Below are 25,878 nucleotides of genomic sequence, written 5' to 3'. Positions count from 1 at the left end.
TATTTACACAGCTCTCTTTTATCCCTTGTTTTAAAACCAAGAACTACATCCATCATACATATGAGAAACAACTGAGAACTAAAATGTACAATATAAACTCATACATCATTATATATAACCGACTACTAACATAATATTTGATCAGTCAGATATATATATATATATATATATATATATATATATATATATATATATATATATATATCAACACATTTTGTAAAGGAAATATGCTAATTGTATAAAAAATAAAATAAAAAAAATACAACTAACGGGTACTACAAGATTTAACTGCATGTTGTCTATGAGAATATAAAGAGAGATGAACTGTACGCTTCAGGCACTTTCTATAAACTTGTGCAGGAGCCAGACTGTGCACCAAAAAGAGACAATGATTTTGGTTTAAAATGTTCCTTACCACAGATAGAAAAATAAAAAACAAATTATTTTTAATAATTATTATTATTATTTTTTTTTACAATGAACAAATCCAAAACTGAATGCTGACGAGGAGGGGCAGATTACGGCAGGCGACTGAAGTGCGGACACGCGCGCGCGCGCACACACACACACACACACACACACACACACACACACACACACACACACACACACGTATGTATGGAACTGGATGACCTTTGACTCACAGACTGTCGTCATGGTAACGCGCTCCGGAGCACCAGCGCCAGCACCTCCCATCAACACTTACCCAGTTGCTTTGGGACAACCACAATGAAACCTGGGCATCTTTACAGCTTCCTGCACAATATCCATGTTCGTTCCGTGTTCGTTACATGTTAGTGTTGTGCTTCGAAAAGAAAGAAAAACCTCACTCATAATACAGGCAAGGTTGGCAGTAATGATTTGAGGCTGGTCTGTACTTTCATTAATTGTATACAATTCAGTTGACCGAACACGCAAACATTATTTGCATACACACACCTACATACATTCATACATACTGACAGACACACATACAGACATTCGGACACGATCATCCACCTAAAGCTGGGATCTGAAACCTCGGTGCTAGAAGGCCTATAACCATGTGGCAACAAGAGTCACATGTTAACAGACTACTACGTTTGTCCTTGGAATCCAAATACACGATTGACATTTCACGCAAGGCATTATAAACAAATTCCGCTGTGTTTAAAATCGGCACCTGTGGCCAAGGCTAGAGCTGCCCGATCCGCGTCTTTTAGTTGATATATACAGCACGCGTGCACGCCGACACCCCTACTCCTGTCCCGATTGGCTGTAGCCCGCTTAAGGCCCGTCCCTTCCTCTGAGCTCACTGGTTCCTGTCAGGAACAGGAAGCTGGGGGACAGGAGGCTGTGATGGCTGGAGGTGGGACACTGAGAATGGACAGCGTGATCATGCCAATGCTCTTCCTGGGATTGTCAGCAGTTTTCTGTCTTTTTTCAAAAAAAATCCCAAACAAAACCAATGGGTCACTTTGGACAGATGTGTCATCCAACAGATTGTATGCAGCGGTGTTCTACCAGTGCCCTGACTTCCTGCAGTACTCCAGTCCCGTTGAGAGCGAGCGCCTTCTGTCAACAGCGGGACGTCTCGTCCAAAATTTCTCACAAGAAATATCTGCTCGGTCACGTCAAGCGATCGGTGTGGACAAACAGAAGCGAAGAGTCTCCCTTGGGGATATTCATTACACTCATTACCTCCATAGAGGGAATTTTCATGGTCCTGTGGCTTTGCGACCAGGAAGGTCTAACCCTTCTAGCGTTGAAGCCAATTTGGCAAAGAAAGGCTGCGGTGAAGGGAGCGCCGTCTACACAGGCCTGCGGTACTCACAAGTAACAGGGATTCTGTTACTGTACTTTCAGTGTTTTAGTACTTTACAGCCGCACACAATGTGCCTCTTGTCTGTTCAGTTAGTATTTTTTCCTGCACATTAATACTTTGGTGTTTTTCCTCGTTTCTTCATCTTTTCAAACAACGCTAATGCGTAATTAACTTTGCGGAGTCGGTTAAGTGTGAAAACCATGTCGTGGGACAGTAACGGTGACGGGCTGCGCTCCGTGTGAGACACACTTGACGATCCTCCGTTCCCTTTCACTCGTGTTTCAGTTAAGTGACGAAAAAAAGTATTAGAAATAACAGAAGTACAATTTTAGATATTAAACATTACAACAAAAAAAAGTTTACCAATATTACAATGAAGGCTCTCTGTAAATAAGAAATCACATCTGAGCAATTTAGATTATATATAAACAATGCAGCTTAGTCATTTTGGCTTCAATACAGTAACAACAATACTATGCGATGATACATTGCTGGCCATCCCTTTGCAATGGTGAACCCTTCCCCCCCCCCCCACACACACACACACACACACGCACACACACACACACACACACACACACAAACAGGTTAAGTGTCTTAGGTGAATCAGTGTTCTGGTTTCCTTTGCTGTAAGGGCTCAGGGGGTGGGATGGCAAGGGTGCAAGGGGTATGATGCTCCAATTAAGTGCCTGTGCTTGCAAGAAGTAATCAGCTGTATTCAACTGGCAAGCCATGGCAAATGAAAAGACTTTTTTTAAAAAAAAAAAAAAAAAAAAAAAAAAAAGTTTACATCAACCACATATGACACTGGGGAAATAAAATTCAAGTTCTTAAAACCAGTCAGTGTAAAAATATAAAGTACCTGTTTATACATAAAATGAACAACCGTTAGTCTTTGTAATGTAATGCTTAACAAGGCGGAAAGAAAAGGCCCTGCAGCCCAAAAAAAAAAAAAAAAACAACAAAAAAAAAAAAAAAAAACTTCTTTCGCAAGGCAAAAATATCCAAATCGAGAGAAGAAAAACAATTATCTTCACACTTCTCTGCTGCCCGATCATTCGCACCAAACGCAAACCGGGGACCGCGGACCAAGAGAAAAAAAAGCTGTGGAACGCAGCCCGGTGACCCCCAACCTGAGACCCCGCGCGTACGCCCCCTCAGCCCGCAGCCTTGTGCTTGCCCCCGCAGCAGTGACAGGCCACGCCGCAGCGATGACACGCGCGCAGCGGAACGTAGCAGCACATGCAGGGTGCAACCACCGAGAGGCCCACCAGCGCTAGCCAGCGCAGCCAGAAGCGCTCGTCTCCCGTGTCGCACGAGCATGGGTCCGAGTAGTCCCCCTCCGGGTCCGACAGGCAGTGGTACAGCAGGCTGTCCGCGCACCACATGAAACTGACCCGATGGATGCAGGTCCGGATGGGGTCGGGCGCGTCCTGGCACCGGCCGCGCCCGTTCTCCTCGTGGTTGAACATGTCCCGGCAGTAGACGCAGCGCGAGCGCTCACCCTCCTCCTTGCGTCTCTTCCACTTGGTCTGCAGGGGGCGGGGCTGGATGCTGACAACACCCCCCTTCAGGTCCCTGGGGCCAAAGTCGGGGTTGGGGACGTAGGGGTAGTTGTAGTCGTGCTTGGATGGCTCGGGCTTCGCAAAGTGCACGTAGGAGTCAATGTCATCAGGCTGGGTGAACCGGCCGCGTGCCGCCGGATGCCGGTAGTCCTCGTAGCCCGTCAACCAAGTCCTCTCCCGGGGGTTGATGCGCACAATCTCCTCCTCCTCATCCTGGAAGCTGACGTGGCGCGTAAACTTGGGCACTGGCTGGAGGGAAGGAGCAGGCAACACGGAGCTGTAACTGCAGACTAAATGAGACAATACTACGGGCTTTACTAGAAAAGGCCATGCTGCATTTTGGGCATTTCTACTGGCCCAGCTGTTCACTGCAGTCACTTAAACCAAGAGGAATATAAAGAATTCTACTACACATAAAGCCTTGTGGTTTATATGCTGGGCTGGAATCATTGATATTCTGATAAAGTTTTATGCAGCTACTCGTGTGATGAACATTGGTTCATAGGGTGGAAAGAAAAACTAACCGCGCTTATTCACACGTCTGCATCTAAGTGTCTCTTTCTGCTAACGTAATGCACGAATTGTATATTCTATGAGATGTACATCACTTTAGAGAAAAGCATCTGCTAAATGAATAAATGTAAATGTAGAGCCAACACACTGAAAGCCAACAAAGATCATACCTATGCCCAATAACTGAGGTGTTACTTGCCTCCTTAGCTGGAGCTGTGCTGAGGAGTGACTCATTTAAGTGGCAACAGTGGGGTGAAAAAGTCTCCAGTGCAGGACGTGGCCTTTAGAAGGCAGAGACTGGGCTGGGCTCTTCCAAAATGAAGGCAGAATGACTGACAACTAATAAACAATATATGTGGTCTTTGACCACATGGAGCCACACGGCACACGCCAACAACAGGATACGCTGATTGCCCAGTTTATCTCTGCCCAGTAATAGCGGCGGAACATGCGTCGCTCTCAGCACAATGAAGACCATAAACAAGTGTAACCTTTCGCCTGCTCTCATTCTTTTGTGCCACTCCAGCAGTAAAGGTGAGCGATGCAGGGTGATCACACAAGAAATGCAACTGGAAACCATTTGGGAGGCAGGACTCTACGTTGCTTGGGTCCTTCACCTCTGCACACAGCGAACGACTGTGTCCAACGTTAACGTTCTCGCTGCAGCAATGAAGCTAGAATGTGTCCAGCAGAAAGAGTTTACCGAGTTATCTTGCTCAGAGTGAACGGGTACAAATAAACAATCCAGCATTGATATTTATATTCACATTTTATTTATCTGACGCTTTTCTCTAAAGCAACTCATTTACACAGCTGGGCAACATTACTGGAGGAATTTAGGGTAAATACCTTAAAACACCTCGCTCAAGGGTACTACAGCTGGAGGTGGGATTCGAAAGTGCGACCTTCGGACATCTAACCACCTCGCTACTAGCTGAAATACACTGGTCCCCAGCTCACAAACACAGTTGGCACCAAAAGTCCGTTCCTAACTTGATTTATTCATAAACTCAACCACTATGTCAAAATCAAACATGTTAATAATAGAGACGCCCTCCGATTTATTATCTATACAATCAATAAAGGTGGAATAATAGGGAAGCACCTCCATTTACTTTCTGGGTGATATAGCTATAATAAATAATTTCAGACTTATGTGAGCATTATTTTGTTATTTTTATTTAACTTTCTTATTGTTATTAATACATTAAAGTGAAAACTAAGTGAAGATGACTGAAAATAAAAGTATGTACTCCCCACAAAAGTTAATTTCACACAGATTTAACCCATAACTACGTGCAACATTCCTCATCTTGCAGAAAGACAGGTGAAACTTGTCAAATGGGAAATTTTTGAGAATAAGACCAGAACACAATTAAAAATAAGTAAGTAAGTGGAAAATATCGCTAAAAGCTGTAACTCAAAATTGGTGACAGGAGGACGCAGTGTACTGAAGCTTCTCATACTGCCTACTTTGCCCTCATCCCAGTGTAATGGTGTCCAGACCCCGGCAAAAACCACAAGACACACAACCCCCAGTGCCGCCATGCAGACGCCTTCAAATGGCACCCGCATCACAAACGGACCCAAGCAGCGGTTCATTTTAATGGGACGTTTTTAAGGTATGCGTGCAAATGACATTGACTCGTCACACCACAGCAACATGTGACATCTCTCAGCGATCTGGGGTCTACCGACGACACCTGAGCTGCCGCATACGTTTGGCTCATTCATCGGGCCTTTCACTCCTATTCAGCATCACCACTGAAACAATGTGTAATAAACCGGCATGGGCCTCACAAAAACATCTAGTTATTTAGCCCAGACTTCTCTCCAAAGCGACTTAGGAGTATTATGCCAGTTTCAACAGTTTACCCATTTATACAGATGAGTAATTTTTACTGGAGTAAATCGGGGAATTTCAAGTGCAAGGGAATAGTTGTAACCACCCCCTTGACCTGGTGTCCCTCAGCAAGCATACATACCCCCCCAAAGGTGTATTTGTCCCAAATTTACCACCTGGTGCTTTACCTTGTTCTGCACTGACTGTAGATGACACAAGGCCTTTTACAACAAAGACGGTAACATCGTAGCGCACGTTTCCAAAGGATCAAAAGCGTGCTGCAAAATGTAAACAGTGAGAGGCTTTTGCAACTTAAACAGGGGGGAAGCAGCACAAAGCAAGTCCTGTGGAACATCCACGTGAATCCCTTGCCCCCTCCCCGCCGCTCACCTGATCCAGAAAGTAGTTTTCGGAGGCTCTGTGCTGGTGATGGAGGTGGACGCAGTGGTGGACGTGGGGCTCACATAAGCTGGGCGAGGAAAGGGTCTGAAAGAAGTGCTCCTTCTTCTGGGATGAGTTGGAAGAGCTGTCAGTGGCGTTCTGATTGCGGGGGGGGCGAGGGGTGAGAGAGAGAGACAGGAATGCAGTGTGTGTGACTAAGGAGATGAGGAGAGCACCGACCACCACTCAGTCAACAGCTCCCACAAACATACAAGACCGCCAAACTGTTGAGGAATACGTTGAAGTTTTATTTATTTAGCTGACGCTTTTCTCAATGGCAACTTTAATGAAATCTGGAAGGTCACCTTCAGGATCTCCTCACAAAGAGCTGGGAGAGTAACCCCGCTAAATACAGCAGCCCCTGCTGTTGAGTCCTTTCCTGTGTGCATTTACGATTTTTCACCAAACTCAAGCCTGTCTCATTTTCCACGCTACTGCGAATCAGTTCTGTGGGGCTTTTAAGAGTCAAATAAACAAACAGCTAGATGGATGTATGTGTGTGGTAAGCAAGGCTAGGCCAAATAGAATAAAAGAGAAATTAAGAGTATCCAGAACTACAGCCACCCTGTGTATGAGGTTATTTGCCTTGTTGAGCCTTCAAGGCTCTTCTCTTCTGTTCTTATTATTTATTTATAACAGGCCTGAATGCCAAGCTACTTACAATGATTTCCCCATTTATACAGCAGGGTAATTTTTACTGGAGCAATTTAAGGTAGGTAACTTGATCAAGGGTACTGCAGCAGGAGGCGGCATCTGAACCCGGGTCCTTCAAAAGCAAGACGGCAGCTCTGAACACTTTGCCACCCGCTGCCCCACGGCTCAAACCTCAACCGCACCGGGGCTGCTGTTCATGGAGACTCATTGTGTCAGTGAGCCCAAAATCAATATACGCCTGTAATGGGAAAGTGGATGCATGTGGGCTAGACCACAAGAAAGAGGACGCCATGCAGTTCTGCTCAAGATAAGACGAGCGGGATCAAGGTACCGGGGACGCCGACGTTTTCCGCCAACTCGATGCCATTTTGTGATGAATGAACAGCACACATTCAAAGGGCCTCATTCAAAGGTATGAGAGCGGCGTACTTTAGAGAACCATTCTGCCCAACCTTGCCTCCTGCGACTAATTAAAAATGTTATGGCCTAAAAGATCTACGAAAAGTATTCTGAAGTCTCCCCATTATGGGGGGGGGGGGGGGTTAAATTAAGCCAGCATGACTTACAGCTGGCGATGGAGACAACCTGCCATGCACTCCATGACATCATCACCCCGGCAACCAAACAGCATCTATAGCAGTTGCTGATTTGCAGCTCTGGAAACCTCCCAAAGCTCGGTCTCCTTCCTCGCGGCAATGTACCACATGTTTTCGGGTGTCACCGCGGCATCATTTACACATATGCGTTTGGCAAGTACTTTTCTCCAAGGCAACGTGAAGCTCACAGAAGAAAGGGCACTGACAAAGGATGGAGAACCCAGATAAATAGACACAATAACAATCTCTGTGCAGATTGCTCGTTCACAGTATACATATTCTAGAAGCTTCCAAGAGAAGGCACAGGAATTGAAAAACAGGTAGACAAAAGTAGCACATTGTCAGGAACCCACTTTTAAAGGTTTCAGGAGCTTGGGAAAGAAATGGGCCCAAAAGAGATTCATTCTGACAACCTTGCTAGGAGAGATTCAGCGGCCCTGAGGGACAGAGGGAGTTCGCACAACCACACAGGGGCCATAGCTTTTCAGATGAAAGCCCGGGTGAGACGCACGCCTGCATTATTGTGCAGAAATCAGAGCAGCACCAGCAGCTTTGACTCTCGGATACGTTGTCATGCTTCTGGGGTGGTAAATGGAACGCTCACATTGACCGTGTGTCACTTGGCTGCGTTTACAGGAACTGTTCTCCCTCCTGTGTGAAGTCCAGCTCATGCCAACCAGAGCCACACCTCACTGGGTGATGGTACACGTGGGCATAACGGGGGGCCCAGGACTAGAACTTGGGGGTGGTGAGTGGTACGTGACACTGGAGACTAACTCTCTCACCAAGCAAAAAAAGTGTGCCTTACATTCTGTAATAGCTAGATTCTTCCGTCTCTGTCACTATAGAGCTCTGTGACCAGGCAGGTGGCGTGGTGTTCACACTCTCTCTCTCTCCCTCTCTTTCTCACACACACACACACACACACACACACACACACACACACACACACACACAGAGGGGTACAGGAAACACCAATGACTGATGGCCTGTGTGGTGGGCATGTATACAGTTTCACTCTAATCAGCAGGAACAAATTTCAACTTCCATTTGAAGGGGACACTTCCTGCCCTATTTTCTGTTCCTCTTCCACACACACACACACACACACACACACACACACACACACAAAACCTAACCCAATTCCACCATTAATTCGTGGGGAGGAAGCCTGCCAGTGGTTCGTCTGCACAAGCGATGTCGGGATGGTGTCCAACGTCAGCTGTGTGCCAACAGGAACTTCTGAACCTCAGAGACCAAACGCAATGCTGGGGTCCTGCCCGGGGCCGCTAGGAGCCTCCGCCAATGGGCTTCAGACTCATGTTTGCGAGGAGCGCCAGGGCCTCGACTGCTGGAGATAATTAAAAACACAGACCCTTCCGAATGTTTACATGGCAGGGCTCTTAAAATTGGGGCCCCCGGCTCTTAAAGTGTGGGCAACCACAGCAGGGAAAGGCCAAACTCCACACCCCCCCGTAGAGAAAGAAAAAACAAGCATGAGGCGACGTTTTACATATAGCTTTCAAAGTTTGCAGCATGGCGATAAGTTGCTCCACGGCACAGCTTTGCTTCAAAAGCTTCCCTTTTTATCCGGTTTGGTCCATTTCTGCATCTTTAATGACCTGCAATTTCTTTCTGAATGCAGGAGGTATATTAAGATAATGAGTGAGGAAACAGCATTAAGGGTAGAATTAGAGCCAGGAACCTTTGAGGGTAGAAGTTGCCCCTCAGGCACATGAAGGTGCAACCCAGAATAGAAGCCTACAGCACAGTATTAACCGCCGGGAACGATGCTAGCGGTTCCATGCGTGTGCCCAAGGAATAAGGACAAACGGGGCTCCCCTGTAAACGGTCTTCATCACAGATAACGTGCCTGTCTGCCGCCTGTCCGTCAGCCGGACTACCCACCATTCTCCACTTCCCACTTTGTTTTAAGCGTGTGGACTTGCACCGTGAGCTTGGTGTACTGCAAGGCTCCTTCCTCGGCCTGCTGGAGATGGGGAAGTTGTCAATCGCTGCCACTTTCCTCCAGTTAGGTAAAGGTTACCAGGCCTGCCGGTGCAATAGTGGTTAGAGCTGCCACCTTCCAGTTAAAGGAGCCAGGCTGGAATCCCACCTCCTGCTTGAGCAAAGTACTTAACTGTAGTTGATAGAGTGAAAAAGTCAAGGCTGCATAAATGAGTAATTCGTTGGAAAAAAAGTTCAAAACTGTCTGGTGCTTTGGAGAAAAACACTGGAACAAATGAACAAGTGATTGACTGAAGTGAGCAGAAACCATTGACATCGCACATGCAGGGTTGGCCATCTTCACTGTAAGTAGCTTTGCACTGCAAGTTGCTTTAGAGAAAAGCATCATCTAAATACATGAAGGTGCAGAACGAGGACACAGATGCTCGCACGCACATGCACAGGCCAGTGTGTAGGAGGGGGTTAAAAAAAAAAAAGCTATGACATTTAATAACCTACAAAGCTGCTACAGGAGCCACATTCAAGCTCAGGTCCTGTGACTGCACTGTGACCCCTCCATCCACTACGCCACCTGCTGCAATTCGCACCAGGGTGTTGACCACTTGCACCACTATAGCTGTTCATTCTTTCTTTCGGTTGTTTGAATGCTCCTCCCTGAACAGGGAGCTCCTCCTTCACTCGGGTCTTCCTCTGCAGATGGACAGCGGTGGCGGTCAGCTGTGACTGACATGGAGAGACCTTGCAGCTGTGCACGGAGCAGGGCTCAGGGTCGCACTTTTCGCCGTTTGCCGGCACCCCACACACTCGCAGTGGCGCCACACAGCCTCAACAGCACCGGCGTACACTGCAGATGTAGCAAGGATGACTCACAGATAGTTCACTCCTCTCAAATGAGGCCTATTTAACTGAGTGATGTAACTGCACCATGCAGTACACTCAAGTCTGAGAACCCACCAGAACATGGTGCGTGCGTGCGCGCGCGCGCACACACACACACACACACACACACACACACACACACACACACACAAACACGTATGTATGTATTTATTTCTAAGGTCAGCACTGTCACACTGTGAATGTAACCAGCTGATGTGTGTGTATTAAAACGCTACTCCTTCAGACTTTGTGACCTCTAGAAAAGGGCCAGTATGAACACTGTACTTCATTTTTACCCTATAGGCTACACAAAGGTGGTAAGCAGGGTAAATTACAGGTAGGCATTATAATACACACACACACACACATTTTCAGAACCGCTTGTCCCTTACGGGGTCACGGGGAACCGGAGCCTACCCGGCAACACAGGGCGTAAGGCCGGAGGGGGAAGGGGACGCACCCAGGACGGGACGCCAGTCCGTCACAAGGCACCCCAAGCGGGACTCGAACCCCAGACCCACCGGAGAGTAGGACTGCGGTCCAACCCACTGCGCCACCGCACCCCCCTTGCATTATAATAATAATAATCAAAAATTAATATAACAATAACAATGCATACATGAGTAGTTACAATTTTGTTTTTTGGATGATGTGATGATGCAAAGCAAATTTCAATTTTACCCATTCATACACATCCATATTTTACTGGATCCCCCCCCAAATTCCAACCAAAAATTTGAACTTGTGCGCTTCACCACCACGGCAGCTCGTATCCCCGAATCACCTGAGAAGAACTGGAGCTTGGAAACGCAACTTTCTGCGGTTCCTCTAACCAACACCACCTCTGGTCCCTTGGCACATTTGTGCTGCTCCCGTATAGGACATCGGCACAAGTGGGAGACAGGAGCGCCCACACGCCCTCTGTTTCACCCTACGTGCACGCCTTCGTTGAGGCTCTTTGTGAAAGAGCGTGCGTGTGTCACCATTTCTTGTCTGTTTTCCGGAAGAACAATCCCCATTTAATCCTGAGCCCCTCTCTCAGCGAACCACAATGTCAGCGTGTTAGCAAGGGCCTCCTCCCTGGGCCGTGTCGGGCTCTCCCCGGAGGGGTACGTGACCAGCGCTGCGCCGGGCGAGGTGCACAAAGCCAAAACAATCAGCAGACGGGTCGCGCCCCGTCACTTCCTGTGTCCACGCCGTCATGTCTCGGGGTGAACGCCACATATGTGACATGGATCACTTTTTTCTGTAGACATCAACGAGGCGCTTGTCTGAATCCATTGTGGAAACAGAAGTGTGTGGTTTTGCAGGGCTGAGGAGGAGGCGGCAGGGGTCCAGAGGGCCAGCCGAACTCCCAGCCCTTCCACAGCATGAGCCATGCACCCCCAACCTCCACCCTGCACTGCAGCAGTAAATCACTGTGGCAGTTAGCTGGGAAGCAGCTGCTAATGATAGCTTCACCGGGGAGGGCAGGAAGTGACCTTTCGACCCCCTGCCTGCTGCTCCTCATCTCCTGTGACTGTGACAAAAGGACCGAAACGCAAGAGAACACCGAGCGCTGGGGGAGTCCGGTCAAAACACTTCAGGAAACCTGGCCTGGCCCCGGGGGCAGCTATCATGGTCAACCATCTCTGCTAAACAAAGGCTCATCTTTTCCAGCACTGAGCCTGGCAAACAAAAATAACACACACAGTGCCTGGTTTTTTAGAGACTGTTTGGCATTTGGCCACATTTAAAAAAAAAAAAAAAATTAGAAAAAGGAAATAAAAAGAAAAGACAAAATAAAATAAGCAAACGTACGGAAATACGTTTCATTGTCACAAGACCGGACTAATAGGTCCGAAGGGGGTCCGGTTACGTGCCAGAGCTTCATATACAGCCAATGTATCATATACAGCATGTGAAATTTAAAAACTGTTTTAGCACGACAGCACAGTACATAATTTAACTATTTGGATTTCATTTTGCAGCATTTAAATAAGCTACTCAAACAAAAATGACCACGGTGCCTTCATGCTGAAGTTTAGAGCACTTCATCAGAAAATCTGCTTCTATAACATAAAAATTATGTATTTCTATCATTCTGTCTTGTGCAATTACATGTCGATATTGAAATAATGTGTTTTTTTTTTTTTTTAACATATTCTCCTGTACTTTGTTCTACTTTTTTTTTTTTAATTCTGGGAAATATGTAATAAATAATACTGTGATGCACGGACTATACGGTCATTCCAATGTCCAGTCAAGTAAGCATGCTTTACTTAATGCTGACGTGGATTTTCATGCATGGGTCTGAATACACAAACAGGACAGAGAATCCTAGCTGTAGCATCAGTGTCCTCCACACTAAGTAGTCTAGGTTACACACTGCCTTCCATGACTGTTCCAGTTAAAATTACAATGGTGTGGCTCCGAAGCATTCTGGGTCATGTTAATCTATCAGCGCTGATCTCTTATCAGCCCAGATGTCAAAATACTGGTGCAAGGAACAGCATCAGCTGGGTGTCCGGTGACAGCCAGCAATGCAGCAAAGCACCCAGGACAAGACGAAACCTGAAAAAGACGTGGGGACTCACAGTGAAGACGTCATCGTCGCCGAGCTCGGCCTCATTCTGAATCGTCGAAGATGACGTCGTGGACCCTGAAAGAACGTGAGAGGGTGAAAAAGTTTAATGGCAAGGAAGCAGCCGATTCAGAGAGCTTTGCAATACACTTCAGAAAGTGCCAACGCTGCCAATGTCAACTAGGAACCTTTAAAACCTGTGTGATATCAAAAGTCTGCTTAAGAGAGGAATTCATCTTTTTTTTAAAGATGATATATGTCGAGAAAAACTTATTTATATAGTCAGCTGTTCCCTGAACCCATGCAGAAATAGTACATTGGTGCTCCGACAACACAAAGCGCATTGACATTGTATCTACACTTAGCTACTGGTAATGTACACCATCCCACACATAGGTTTGTCTTCTCCAGGTTGATGTCAATCTGGACTTTTTGTTTTCCTCTCCTCCGTTGCCAACTGGCCATGTCCTACCCGTAAAGCACATCGTTAATCGGTCCAACGTATGCTACACACATTGAAGTATATAATCACTTACGGTATTTATTTGTTTCTGTTCATAATATTTTAGCTGCACTTATTTTAATGTAGTACTAAGGTACGCTGTTAGTCCTTTGCTTTGTTATAACCCTGGGAATGCGCTCAGAGTCTGTCTTCAGGATAAGGTGAAACAAGCTTAATTGCAATTGCACTGCAGAAGCGTCAGGGCTCCAGGTGTGAGATGAACGGCAAGACGTAATCAGGTCGAACTCATCCCGGGTTGAGGGTTCCTGTCTGCTCTAGATATTAGTCCTTTGCTATGAGCAAACTGTGCACCAGGATGCTGCTCATTAAGAGCACATTGAAATGTTGCTGTGCTGAAGTTCGCTCACCGGAAAGGACTCAGGTGGAAACTGTTCCAAATCTTATGCTGTTTGAGGGACTCATCTTCATCTTTTGTAATAACCGCTTATCCTACTGCAGGGTCGTGGCTGTCCAGAGCTTATCCCAGAAGGACAGAGCACTATTCCTCTCTCACACACACACACACACACTAGGTAATGGTAATTTACAGTTAAGAGTTGACCTTAAACACATGTCTTTGGACTGTGGGAAGAAACCAGAGGACCCAAAGGAAACCCGTGCAAAAGTATCCCGGACGGCACAAAGTCATATTTGGAAGTGCTGCCCTGTCATTGGCTGCGGGTTCAAAACTGGAGGATGAAAATAACTGCTGTTTTCGATGTCTTTGTGTGAATACAGATCGCTGCAAATTTGTCTGGATAAGGGCTGTTAAAAATGGGCAGATTTGTGTATTTTAGACGTGCCACACTGAAAAAAAGTGGGATGAGGAAAGACAAAGTTCAACACATTGTTAATGTACCGTACAATCTCCATCTCTCCTCAGGCATGCTCAGTTTGTGCCTATTCAACTGCGCTTGCATAAGCACAGAGCTGGTTTCATTTTCAACATGATTATAGAGGTGTTCCAATACTTTTTTTTTTTTAAATTTTGCCCAAAAACAGTTTTCTTTCCCACCTCTAAATAATAAATGCTAATATTTTGGGCCACAAAAGGACGAATACACAAATATGTGACTGCCAAGTATGCAGAGTACACCCAACAGAATGGATGCATCAAAACTGCATCACTAATAACTCAAAACTTTCTGCCGTGTGACAAATTTGATCTCTGAGTAAGAAGCAAAAATCTAGAGAGGAGAGCGGGAGGTGCTGCGTGGTGCTGGGGGAAAGGGGGGGCTGCTCCGTTTCTGAAGGCCTTGTGTTTCCACTTAGGGGTGTCTCGATCGGAGTGGGGCTGGGATCGGCGCCCTGCGCCCAGATGAGGAACAGAACGCCCATGTGGGACTTGGCTGCACACCAATGGGTCAGAAGAAAGAAGCGGTAATGGAATTAAATCCACTAATGGCTCCACGGCGACGGACCACGCATTCGCACATAAAAGCTCAGGTGCTGGGGGGAATCTAAACCAGATTTTAAACAGAAAACCTTGAGAGAACCTCCCAACAACCCTAAAACATCACTAACAGAGCAGAGCGCGCCCTACATTGGCGTTGCGTCAGCGAGGCAAAGTGGCGCAACACGACGTGCTCCCTAAAGGTGACCAATGGCAGAGGTCACATCTCCCCTGGGTTTGACCCCTGTGTCCAGCAAGTGTCATCACACCAGCAGAGAGATGGAAGTGGTCGGCTTACAAGGGTCACTTCCCCAAAGTGGGAGGGCCACCGGGGTCAACGGTTAACACAGACACCCTAAAGCTGAAGGGACACACACGTGCGTGCTTCCCGAGTCACACGAAATGGAACACAACAGTTCCAAAATATTTGTAGTTTCTAGAAAATGAAACAATTTGGGGCGGTACTTCAGATTAGTCGCTAAGTTAGCATTTTCTTCTTTCTATATGAGAAATAAATGCGAAGAATGAATGACGCAGTGCCGGTGTCTTGCAGCTCCTGAGACGCAGCTTTCAATGCAGGTTCGAATCCAGCTCAGTGTGTGTGGAGTCTGCGTGTTCTTCCATGCTTGCGTGGGTTTCCTCCCACAGTCCAACGACAGGTGTTTTCAGGCGAACTGGTGACTCTGAAACTGACGGTAGTGTGTGTGTGTGTGTGTGTGTGTGTGTGTGGGGGACTGCACCTTTACAGACTCTGGACCAACGCCCAATGACCTGAAGAGGCACTTACTGATAACGGATGGGTGGATGACAATTTACTTCCAATTTAACGCAGACAAATGAAGAGGGGAGCGGATGACGCATGACTCACCCTCCGTCAGATCAGCGATGGCTTTCCTCACGCCGCGGTCAAAGGCCCGAGCATCTGCTGGGCTCTGGAATGACAGGCCACACTTTTTGTTGTCGACCTTCCAGTGGTGAAACGTGGGCGTGGCCTTGGTGTAGATCAGATCCTTCTTGAGGAAACATTCCAGAATAACCTGTCGCCACAGAGTCGTGCCACACAACAAAAAACAGTGACATTAATAACGTCACGGGCTACCCGTGTGTCATTTCATTCTGCATTTATCAGATTATGGAATACATCCATAAGAGAGATGGAAAGCTGCGGCACTTATGATCGGATCGTATGATTCCAAAGCCAAGGAACCCATGTCACGTGTTCTATAACACGCAAATCCAAGTCACAGGTATGGCAGGACCTGGGTTTAAATCCCACCTCCTGCTGCTGTATCCTTGACCAAGACATGTTGAATTGCTAGAGTAAAAATTACTCAGCTGTACAAGTGAATGAAATACTGTAAGCAGCTTAACTTTGTAAATAAATGCAAGCGTGAGCTACGGATCAAAACAAACATTTTCACATCTTTTTATTTCAGTCAAAAGCCCGAATCTGCCCTTGTGGTACGAAGGAAGTCATACCTGCAATACCTGACAGGAAGTGTGACTACAAAGGCTGAATGTGAATATACACACCATTATTACCTGATACCATCACAATGCAAACAGGTTTTCTCAGCTGCCAAATAAATTAGACGCTAAAAAGCCCTGCCCTGGAATGAATCACGGTACAGTATTAGCTCCAACTTTTACTTCATCCGTTCACAAAAAAGCACAGGTCATAATTCAAGGTCCTCGAAACAACCTCAGTAGAGGAAAGAAAAAAAAAAAAACAGGAACATGATGAATTTCTTTTTACAACATGTAAAGGAATTTTAAATGCACAGAAATCTCAGGGATGTACTGTACTGGTCAAAATTTGTGCACACCTGGGAAATACGTGTGGGATGAACTGGGCAGAGTAGCGAAAGCAAAGGAACACACGAGTGCCCCACCTCTCTGGGAACTGCTGCAGAAGAGCTGAGAGGAGATGTCGGCTCATTTTTAGAGCAAGCTTGTTCACCAAACGCCAAATACGAGAAAGGTTTCCAGTGAGCACGCTTGCTCTTTTCACTGGTACTGTTACCAAACGAGCAACAGGCCTCTTTCAGAGCAATAAATCAGAGCTAAGGGATAGTGCGTATGATGCGGATGAGAAACACCGCCGTAAATGTGGCTCCGATCTCTTCTGCAGGGTGCACAAAAGGTTCACCGCACCATCGCACATGTTCTTCCCAACCAGGGGAAGAGGGCTATATAGTACTGTCTGTACGCTTTCGCGGTCCACATGTGCAGCAGCTGCCAAGGGTCCTAGTTTTCTGCCAGAGGACTGGAATGAAGGATGCCGCCTCCAGAATGAAAGGGCGCCCCACGCAGATGGTGCGGAGGACAGTGGGACGGGTCAGCCGCACCATCAGCCAAAAAGGGAACAGAGCTTGAGGGCTAGGTCAGTTGCTTCCGTGGTTCAGGGTGCAAAGACAGAGAGCTGGGCTCACCTGCTTGTCCTTGAGCCGCTCACCGTGGATGAGGAAGTTGCTGCGTCCCATGAGCTCGTTGGGCGTTACCTTGCAAACCCCGACACGGCTCAGACCCCCACCCTCCTGGGCCAGCCAACCTCCGCTTGAGTCGTCCCGGGTCATGACCACCGCTTTCACACGCACAATATAACTGTCACTGTGGGGGTAACCAAAGGAGAGAGAGAAAAGAACTGTGTTGGAACACAGCTTCAGCATTGATCAAACACACACAAAACCTTACCTTTGTGGTATTCCTTATTCTATCATATCCCTATTTAAATGGCTCCATTAAGTGTGAAATATGTCAGTGTGGTGTGGCACTAAGCCCATTTGTGCGACGCTTGATTCTGCATGAAGCATGTTTCATTACTACTGTACACCTATGTATAGTGAAAAGACAAAAGGCACAGACACACTGAACAACATTTTACCTTTTTGGACCACAAATAATGCATTATGGGAAAACAGCGGTTATCCCCCTTCATACGGTTTCACAGCCGCGGCTTCCCTCTGACTGATAAGTTCTGGACTGGATATGCAAGCAGGGCACAACCGCTCTGCGGCTGCAGGTTCCACCGCAGGACCCCCGACAGAGGGAGACCCCTCCCCAATATGTTGCGGATGGGCCACTGAGGCAACTGGAGTTACACGGACTGAGAGTCAGGATGCTGCTCAGAGCTCACATTTCTCCAAATGTAAAAAAACTAAAAAAGCACGGAGAAAGATGAGAGTCCACACCACGCAAGTACATAATGCTGAACAGGGAGTGGACTAATAGGAAAGTGAGCGAGTCACATGATAGGCAGGATGGCATGATGACAAGGAGGGACACTACCAATACCAACATACCAGGGTCTGCTCAGGTTTCTGGGCTTTCGGACAACTTCATGACACTGGCTTGGCTGATTACACCGGGGGGCAGCAGGTGGCATAGTGGTTAGAGCTTCCATCGTGTACACGTGGGACCCGCGGCTGAATCCCACCACCTGCTGTCGTACCCTTCATTAACGTACCTACCCTGAGTTGACACGGTAAAAATTACCCTGCAGCAGAAATGTGTAAAGTAACGTTGGCAAAAAGCATCAGCCCAATGAATGAAGAACAAAGTACAAAAGTCTCCATAAAGACAGAGTTGCGCAGAACCCCAGCAGTGGCCGACAGGACGATGTAGGGAGGAAGCTGCAGGGTGTTGTTTCCACACATGGTTTACTATGCAGCGAGTGTGCAAGCGGAACCACCCACCCCTCCCTCCTATACCTATCCAAGCAGGAAGTCAGTATGCGTGCTAACTTGGATTTCTGTGTAAATAATTGACCAAGGTGGGGGAGCGAGGTGTCGTGGGTGCAGCCCAGCGTGGTGTGAGTGCTGAATCACCACAGTCACCCCCCTCCCCCGCATACAAACACACCTCACCGCTTTCACCCTCCAACAGGCAGAAGTGGGCCTATAAGCCCTAATGGGCTGGACACAGGGCGGTGCGATGGGAACGAGACACACAACATTGATGTGATACCCTGGACCCACAGCTGACCTCATCTGTGGACCAGTATCACTAAACAGGCTCAACTTTTATGACAAATTAGTGTAGATTACATTTAAATTTTGTTCATTTCGCTGATGCTTTTCTCCAAAAACTAAATTACCATGTTAAGTTCCTTACAATTACTCACCCATTCATACAGCTGGGAATTTTACCAGAGCACTTTAGGGTAAGTACCTTACTCAAGGGTACTGCAGCTGGAGGTGGGATTTGAACCTGCAATCTTTTAGACTACATGCATACCTGCACAACTCTGAGACCAACAATAACAAAATAATTAAGTAAGAAGAGCAGGACACAGCACTGGGGTTCAAGGCAAAGCGTTCCTTTTCACATGTGGGCTCTTCAACACTGACCCTTGACACTTTCATTCCAATTGTCACTATTTGGTGCTGTAAATGAGGGATAGTCATAAAAAGTGGCCAGCAGGTGGCGCAGTGGTTAGACCTGTCACCCTGCGACTGAAAGACCCGGATTACGACCGCCCCTTCTGTTGCAGAACCCTTGATCGAGGCACTTATCCTGACCTGCTACAGTAAAAAGTTACCCTGCTGTACAAATGTGTAACCAAGTAGCCAAATGCTGTAGGTCGCTTTGGAGGAAAGATTGAGCTAAATAAAAAATGTAAACGCATATAACCTCACTTAAAAAAAAAAAAAAAAAGCCACCAAGCTGATGAGAGGCAGCCTGCAGCATCACAGCCATGCATTTTACCGCTTTAAAACAAATCTCTTTAAAACATGAGTCACTCCATCCATCTGTGAAATGAAAAAGCATGATTTTTTTTTTTTTCTTTTCCTTCTCACCCCCTCACCTTCTGCTGTCTGCAGATACTCAGAAACGTGACAACGGCAGCGAGACGTGTGTTACGCAGCCACAGCTCACGCTTCCCCCTCATACATGACAAGAGCGGTGGCTCATGGCTGCCACTCCGGTGCAGACCTATCGGTTATATATATATATATATTTTTTAATCATGTTTTTACAATGATTTAACATAAAATACACCGCTCGGTGTAAATATAGCAGGGGCTTGAACGTGCACTAGCGGAATCTGAACCGGTCCCTGATCATCAGGCATGTGCACATGTCATATGATGTGGTGCTGGAACATACAAATACACTGTATTTCTTCATGTGGCAAAGTGCTGAGGTTCAAATTCCACCTCCAGCCAGGTGTTGTACCCGAGACCTAAGGTACTTACAAACTAGCCTAGGGGGCAGCAAGTACCACAGCAGTTTGCACCACTGCCTCTGGTGTTGGGGACTGAGTGCGGGTTCGTTCGAATCCCAGCTCCCAACAAGGTACTTACCCCAAAATCATGTCTGAGACTGTAATAAAAATAAATAAATAAATGAATAAACAAACAGATATTAAAGGAGATAAGCGCAAGTAACGCTGTTGCTTTGGAGAAAAACATTAGTTACGATAAGATACACTACTGTACTTCTACATGATTTTTTTAAAATGCGGTAGCGTTAGGTTAGCATCATGTTAAAAGATGTGTAAAAAAAAAACACCTCTCTCTGTGCTGTGTAAAACGTCACAGAGTACTAGTATATATTGTTATTATTTTCGGTCCCTTCACCCGAGAAGTTGTTATACCCCAGTATTTTACTACATCTTTACTGACCGGGAGCAGTAAGAGCCACTTCATGTTTGCTGAGGCGCCGGCGCAGGTTTCCCGCTTCTTTCTATCGCAGGGCGGGAAGTGAAAAACGCACAGCCACGCGGACGTGCCGCGCGCTCGCAGCTAGTCTCCCACGCTCGGCGAACGGGGTGCCGCTACACGTGCCGCCTCCCGACGGCCTGCGCGGCGTTACGTAAACGCCCTGCGTCGCGCGACCACCTCCGGCCCTGTATACGGCGCGCCGACCGCCTCCGTAGCCGTACGCCACGCTGGCACATCCTCCCGACGCGCAATCCACGTCCACCAAGTTCTCAACACACCATCTCTCCATTATCTCGTGTTACCGCTCCACCTATGACGACGACAACAACGTGAAAAGTGGAATAAACCTTCCTGGGAACAAGAAAGTGTAACTGTGCACAGAAACTTATTACTCTTTTAGCGGAAGGAGACATGGAGGACAAAATAAATGCCCGATTACACTGACACAGCCGTGATTAACGCCAATCCGTATCTGCCATTATTAGTAGTTCCTGGTGGGGTGTGGTGGCGCAGTGGGTTTGACCGGGTCCTGCTCTCCAGTGGGTCTGGGGTTAGAGTCCCGCTTGGGGTGCCTTGCGATGGAGTGGCGTCCCATCCTGGGTGTGTCCCCTCCACCTCCGGTCTTACGCCCCGTGCTGCAGGGTAGGCTCTGATTTGCTGCGACCCCGCACGGGACAAGCAGTTCCAGATGGTGTGTGTGTGTGCGCGTGTGTAGTACTTCCTGCTGACGCTTTTCTCCAGACAGTCAGTCACAGGGACACGAAGCAAGGGGAGCAGGAGGACACCCAAAGGAAGGTGCCCGCTGACACCCACGTAGGTATTAGCTTTGTAACCCAACACATAGCAGGTTTCTTCTCTGCTGGTGTTCAAACATCAAACCCATGATGAAGCCCGTCGTCCATCTGTCGTATGAATAACCGCTGGTGACCGGAGCCTATCCCGGAAAAACAGGCTGCGAGGCAGGGGCCGCGCCACACGGACGCAAACGCGGGGAGAGCACGCAAACTCCACGCAGGCAAAGCTGGATTCGAACCCGCGTCCGAACCCGCGGCCTAGGAATATGTAGCAGCCAACCCTACCCGCCTCGCTGCGGTGCTGCCCTTCTTCCAAAATGTCACCGCTGAAGTTGTAATGACTCCTGGCTAGAGCTCTTACTTCTCAGTCAAGAAGTACCCTTGATGAAGGTACTTACCCTACACCGACACAGTAAAAATTACCCTAAATGAAAGGATAACGGACAGATCACCGAGTAGCTTAACACTGCAAGCTGCTTTGGAGAAAAGCTTCCCCTACACAAATAAATAATCAATTATACAAAACTTTTCCCAGGTTGAGAGGTCGGGGCAAACTGGATATCAGGGTCATGGTAATGGGGATCCTGTCTTGAGAAGCACTGGGGCTGATCTACAGCAACGCACCACACCGGGGTGCGATGACGTGTGTTAATGAGGACGGACACCTTGCCGTGGGTTTCGGTGAAGGGGTTACCTAAGCGGAAAAGCGCGCGGTTGGCTCCGATGTGGCAGAATGAACCCCCCGTGTCCCTCAGAACTGCTGAATCCCTTTCGACGTTCAAGAACACTTTCAAAACCCATCTCTTTTTGACCCACTTTCCTCCACAAACTCGCTGCCCTTCACCTTCATTTCCTGCCGATTCTTGGGACAGCTACTCGTACAGAGCGTGAAGCGGTGGTGTCGGACAAACCGGGCTTTGACGGCCCCGCGTTCGCATCTATACCCCTTCGCCTGCCGAAACGCTCTTTTGTTCACTCCGATTTGTCCGCTGCTTCGGAGACGAGCCACCGCCAAAGGAACAAGCGCAAATCCAAATGTCTCACTGCGAACGAGGCACGTGCTTCGACACGGAGACCGACGCGGATTCATAAGTTGAGCGCGAACGGCGAGGGTCACGAGAGCGTTGCGGACACGCAGAGAAACCACGGGCACCGCGGCGCGGTCGCCGTCTCCGGTTCGGTCCACGCCGGCCATCCTTTGAGCGAGAAATCAAGGCTTAAACGGAAAGACGCAAGCTGGGCCCAGGCCCAAAATATTCTTAACACTCGTACTTTTAGGCGGATGGTAAGAAAACCACTTACAGGTTGACGACCTCCCGCACGCTCCCCCCATTTGCTGCGGACCGGCGCTCCAAGACGGAGTGTGCGCTCGCGCCCCGGATGCGTGGTTCTACAGGTACCGCCACGGGAATCGCAAACAACGCGCTCCTCACAATACTCCCTGAACAGCAAGTTATATCTTCACACCCCCTGTCATGGGTGTATCAGCTGAAATGAAGCCACATTCCCAGATCGCTTTTGCAGAACTGGTCTTAACTTAACGGGCCAAATATAGATGAGTCTAAGAAATTCAAGGGAACTGCGGCTGGGGGGAAAAAACACACACACACACACACACACACACACACTTTGTATAATAGATATATAAACCATTTGCTCAATAAAGATATAGGAACGTAAAATGCTGTGTGTTAAATAAGTTTATCATCACGACTTGGATGAAAGTGACATCCCATTCATACGGGGTTCACAAACTTTCCCCCCCACACCTGCGTGTGTGTTTGATGTGTGTGGTGTATCCAGCATCCATGGAAAATACTTTAATGTTGGACGGCACAGCGAGTAGCGCTGCTGTCTCACAGCGGCTGGGTGGTGTGAGAGGACGTGGGTACGATGCCCGCTCAGTCTGTGTGGAGTTTGCATGTTCTCCCCGTGTCTGTGAGGGTTTCCTCCGGATGCTCTGGTTTCCTCCCGCACTCCAAAGACATGCTGTTCAGGTCCCCCCATAGCGTGTGAGTGACAGAGAGAGAGTGTGTTCCACTGATGTATGGATGAGTGACCCAGTGTAAGTAGTGTATCTAGCAGTGTAAGTCACCGCGGTGAATAAGGTGTGTGGGCTCATAACACTACATAGAATTCATTGGAAGTTGTTTTGAAGAAAACTGTCTGCTAAATAAACGTAATGCAGCGAAAACTAAACTAACCCTAAAACTGCTGCAGGTTCGAATCCCACCTCCCGCTGAAGCGCCTTTGATCAAGGTACCTACCCTGCACTGATACGGTAAAAGTGAGTGGGTGAATCACTGGCAGCGGTTTAGTGTACAAATGCAGCATCGTAAGCCAGCGTGGAGAAAACAAACGAACGAGGTTCAAATGCCGAGAAAAGGCCGAGAGCGAAATAAGGACCGTTAAAGATGGAAGACTGCGCAACGGACACGAGTGGCTCGTACCCTCCTACACCCTGGTGGAGAACGCAGATGAGGCACCGCTTGCTGGACACGACGAGCTGCCCTGTTTCAGAGCAGCTGCTCACACACTCAGCTTCTCTTGCGTAACTGCTGGGGCGTGGGCTCCCCGAATGGCCCCCCCGAATGGCCCCCCCCAACCGCAACCGAACCCGCACCTCCGAGGCAGCGCAGCCACCCGTTCACCCGGCCCCCGACGGCCAGGGGATACCTGCTCCTGTGTAAGCATCACCCCCAACACACACACTCCCCTTCAGTCTAACCGGGAATCACTCGATCATTGTGACGCACTTCAGAAGCGCCCAGCGGTTCAGGGACAAAGCGCCACAAAGTCCCCATCTCGGCGGATGCGCCCCTCAAACGGACGAGGGCGTAACGGGATCGTCGCGGACGCGCCCCGGCTGACCGGGATCCCGCCTGCATCCCGGCCGATGCCGAGATGGGGCCGACTCGAACCTTGCCCGATTACAGCAGGGCCGCTTCCGCGAGAGGAAAGCTCGCCTATAGCACGGTGACCTTGCGTTTCAGGGCGTCTGAACGTAGGACTTGGGGGGGGGTGGGGGGCTCTACCGCACGTATCAAGATTGAAGAGAAAGACGTCGCCCCCCCCCGCAACCCCGGACTTACCTCCTAGCGGCCGACATTTCCGAACGCGGCTCACCGCCGGACCCGCCGCCTCGTCGGTCCGTCACAAATGCGGCGGGAACCCGGCGGCCGCAAGGCACCCCCGACGGAGACGACGCGGCCCGGCAGCCTGCCCCAGCATCCTCGCCGCCGTGCCCGACGCGGCAGGTCCGCTCGCACCCGGCGCCTCCCTTGCGTGATTCACCCTCCGCCGCGCGCAGGAGGGTGACTCATCGGCAGGCGGCCGCGGCCCGCGGTGGCGCTGCGCTCCGAATCCTGCCCCTCCGAACGGGAGGGGAGGGAGGGAGGGATGGGGGCTTGCAGATAACGCCTGACACCCACCGACAGTCACCCCCGCCCCCGTCCAATCCCACACACCGGCACAGCGACGAAAGGAATAAACAGCCAAGGCACCGAGGCATATTCCACCAACACATATGTATTGCGTAACGCGGCGCGTACATGTCAGCGAAGAGCCCTTCCTCGTACGGTACGTTCCGTACCAGTGGCACGCGGGCAGCAGGTGGCGCGATCGTTACAACCGGCACGCTGCACCCAAAGGTCCGAACGCGGTTCGAATCCCGCCTCCTGCTGCGGCACCCTTGAGCGAAACGCGTACCCTCGATTGGGAGGGTTAAAATGACCCAGTTGGGTACATCAGTAGGAAGGCGCGAGCCGTGATGCGCGAAAAGCTTCGTGAAGGGCACGTGAATCACGCGTGCGCGAGCAAAATATTGGGAAACGATGGTGCGTTTCATTTGCAGTGCTGATTTCGGACCATGCGTGGCTCGCTGTTCATGAGGAATGAGCATCAGATGTCCCAAAAAGAAAAAGGAGGGGGGGGCGGGGGGATCTTTCAGAGGACCAAGGGACGCAGCTCGAGATACGGGATGTGCGAAGCTTCCGGCAGCGCGGGGGCGCCAGTACACAGGTGCTCCTATCGGCTCCTTCCTCACTCTCGCCCCCTCGCTCATCCTGGGTCCATCTGCATCCGGCGTCACCTACCCTCCCTCGCTCGCTCGCTCGCTCGCCCGCCAGGCCACCGCCGCGGCTTCCTCAGCAATAGGAAACGTACAGTCCGCTTGGAAAACAAACAAAACGTCTTCCCTCTTTTCCGAAGAATCAAACCGCTTGGGTTCAGAGGTCAGCCAATCGGAGAGGAATGTCACTGCGCGACATGCAGCTCCCTCCCACGTTTTTGCCGAAGTCGTACGAGTCGCGCGAGAGCAGCAACGCGGCTAATGGCGGTAAAAAGAGCTCAAACGATGCCGCCGCCGAAACACTTCGCCTTGTTTGAACCTCAGACGGCAAAGCTGGGGCGCCCCCCGTGTGCTCTGCTTCAGCTCACTTTCCAGATTTGCACCTGACATTGAGATTTTAGTAGGGACCGAATGGCGGCACAGCGGGTAGCGCTGGTGCCGCACGGCTCTGTGGCCGCCAGAAAGGATGCAGCCTAGGCTCAGCTCAGATTGCATGTGCACACGTGTACGTGCGCATGTTAGGTACTTCCCTGCTATGGACTGGCGTTCCATCCAGGGTGCACCCCAACCTCACTAGACTCCAGAACAGAATCTAGACCACTGAGACCTTGCCTTGGACGAGGGGTTA

General features: G+C 48.9%; 1 protein-coding gene across 2 annotated transcripts in view; it reads right to left on the bottom strand.

The window, feature by feature from the left end:
• Positions 1–274: 274 nt before the first annotated feature.
• Positions 275–25,878, bottom strand: part of spred2a (sprouty related EVH1 domain containing 2a) — a 38,492-nt gene continuing 12,888 nt past the window's right edge. The window contains exons 1-6 of one of the 2 annotated variants that reach the window (XM_029258939.1): positions 24,274–24,405; positions 17,154–17,331; positions 15,590–15,758; positions 12,840–12,904; positions 6,116–6,265; positions 275–3,618 (exon numbers count right to left, since the gene is read on the bottom strand). In XM_029258939.1, the coding sequence (XP_029114772.1) occupies positions 2,962–3,618; positions 6,116–6,265; positions 12,840–12,904; positions 15,590–15,758; positions 17,154–17,331; positions 24,274–24,290 (1,236 nt within the window). In that variant the 5' untranslated portion in view covers positions 24,291–24,405 and the 3' untranslated portion in view covers positions 275–2,961. Of the gene's footprint in view, positions 3,619–6,115; positions 6,266–12,839; positions 12,905–15,589; positions 15,759–17,153; positions 17,332–24,273; positions 24,406–25,878 lie in introns of those variants that run through there. The other variant, XM_018751042.2, reaches the window with a different exon arrangement.

This window comes from Scleropages formosus, chromosome 16, assembly GCF_900964775.1.
Source record: "Scleropages formosus chromosome 16, fSclFor1.1, whole genome shotgun sequence".
Lineage (NCBI taxonomy): Eukaryota > Metazoa > Chordata > Actinopteri > Osteoglossiformes > Osteoglossidae > Scleropages > Scleropages formosus.
Note: the sequence above shows the minus strand (reverse complement) of the source record. Positions and strands in the feature narration are given on the sequence as shown.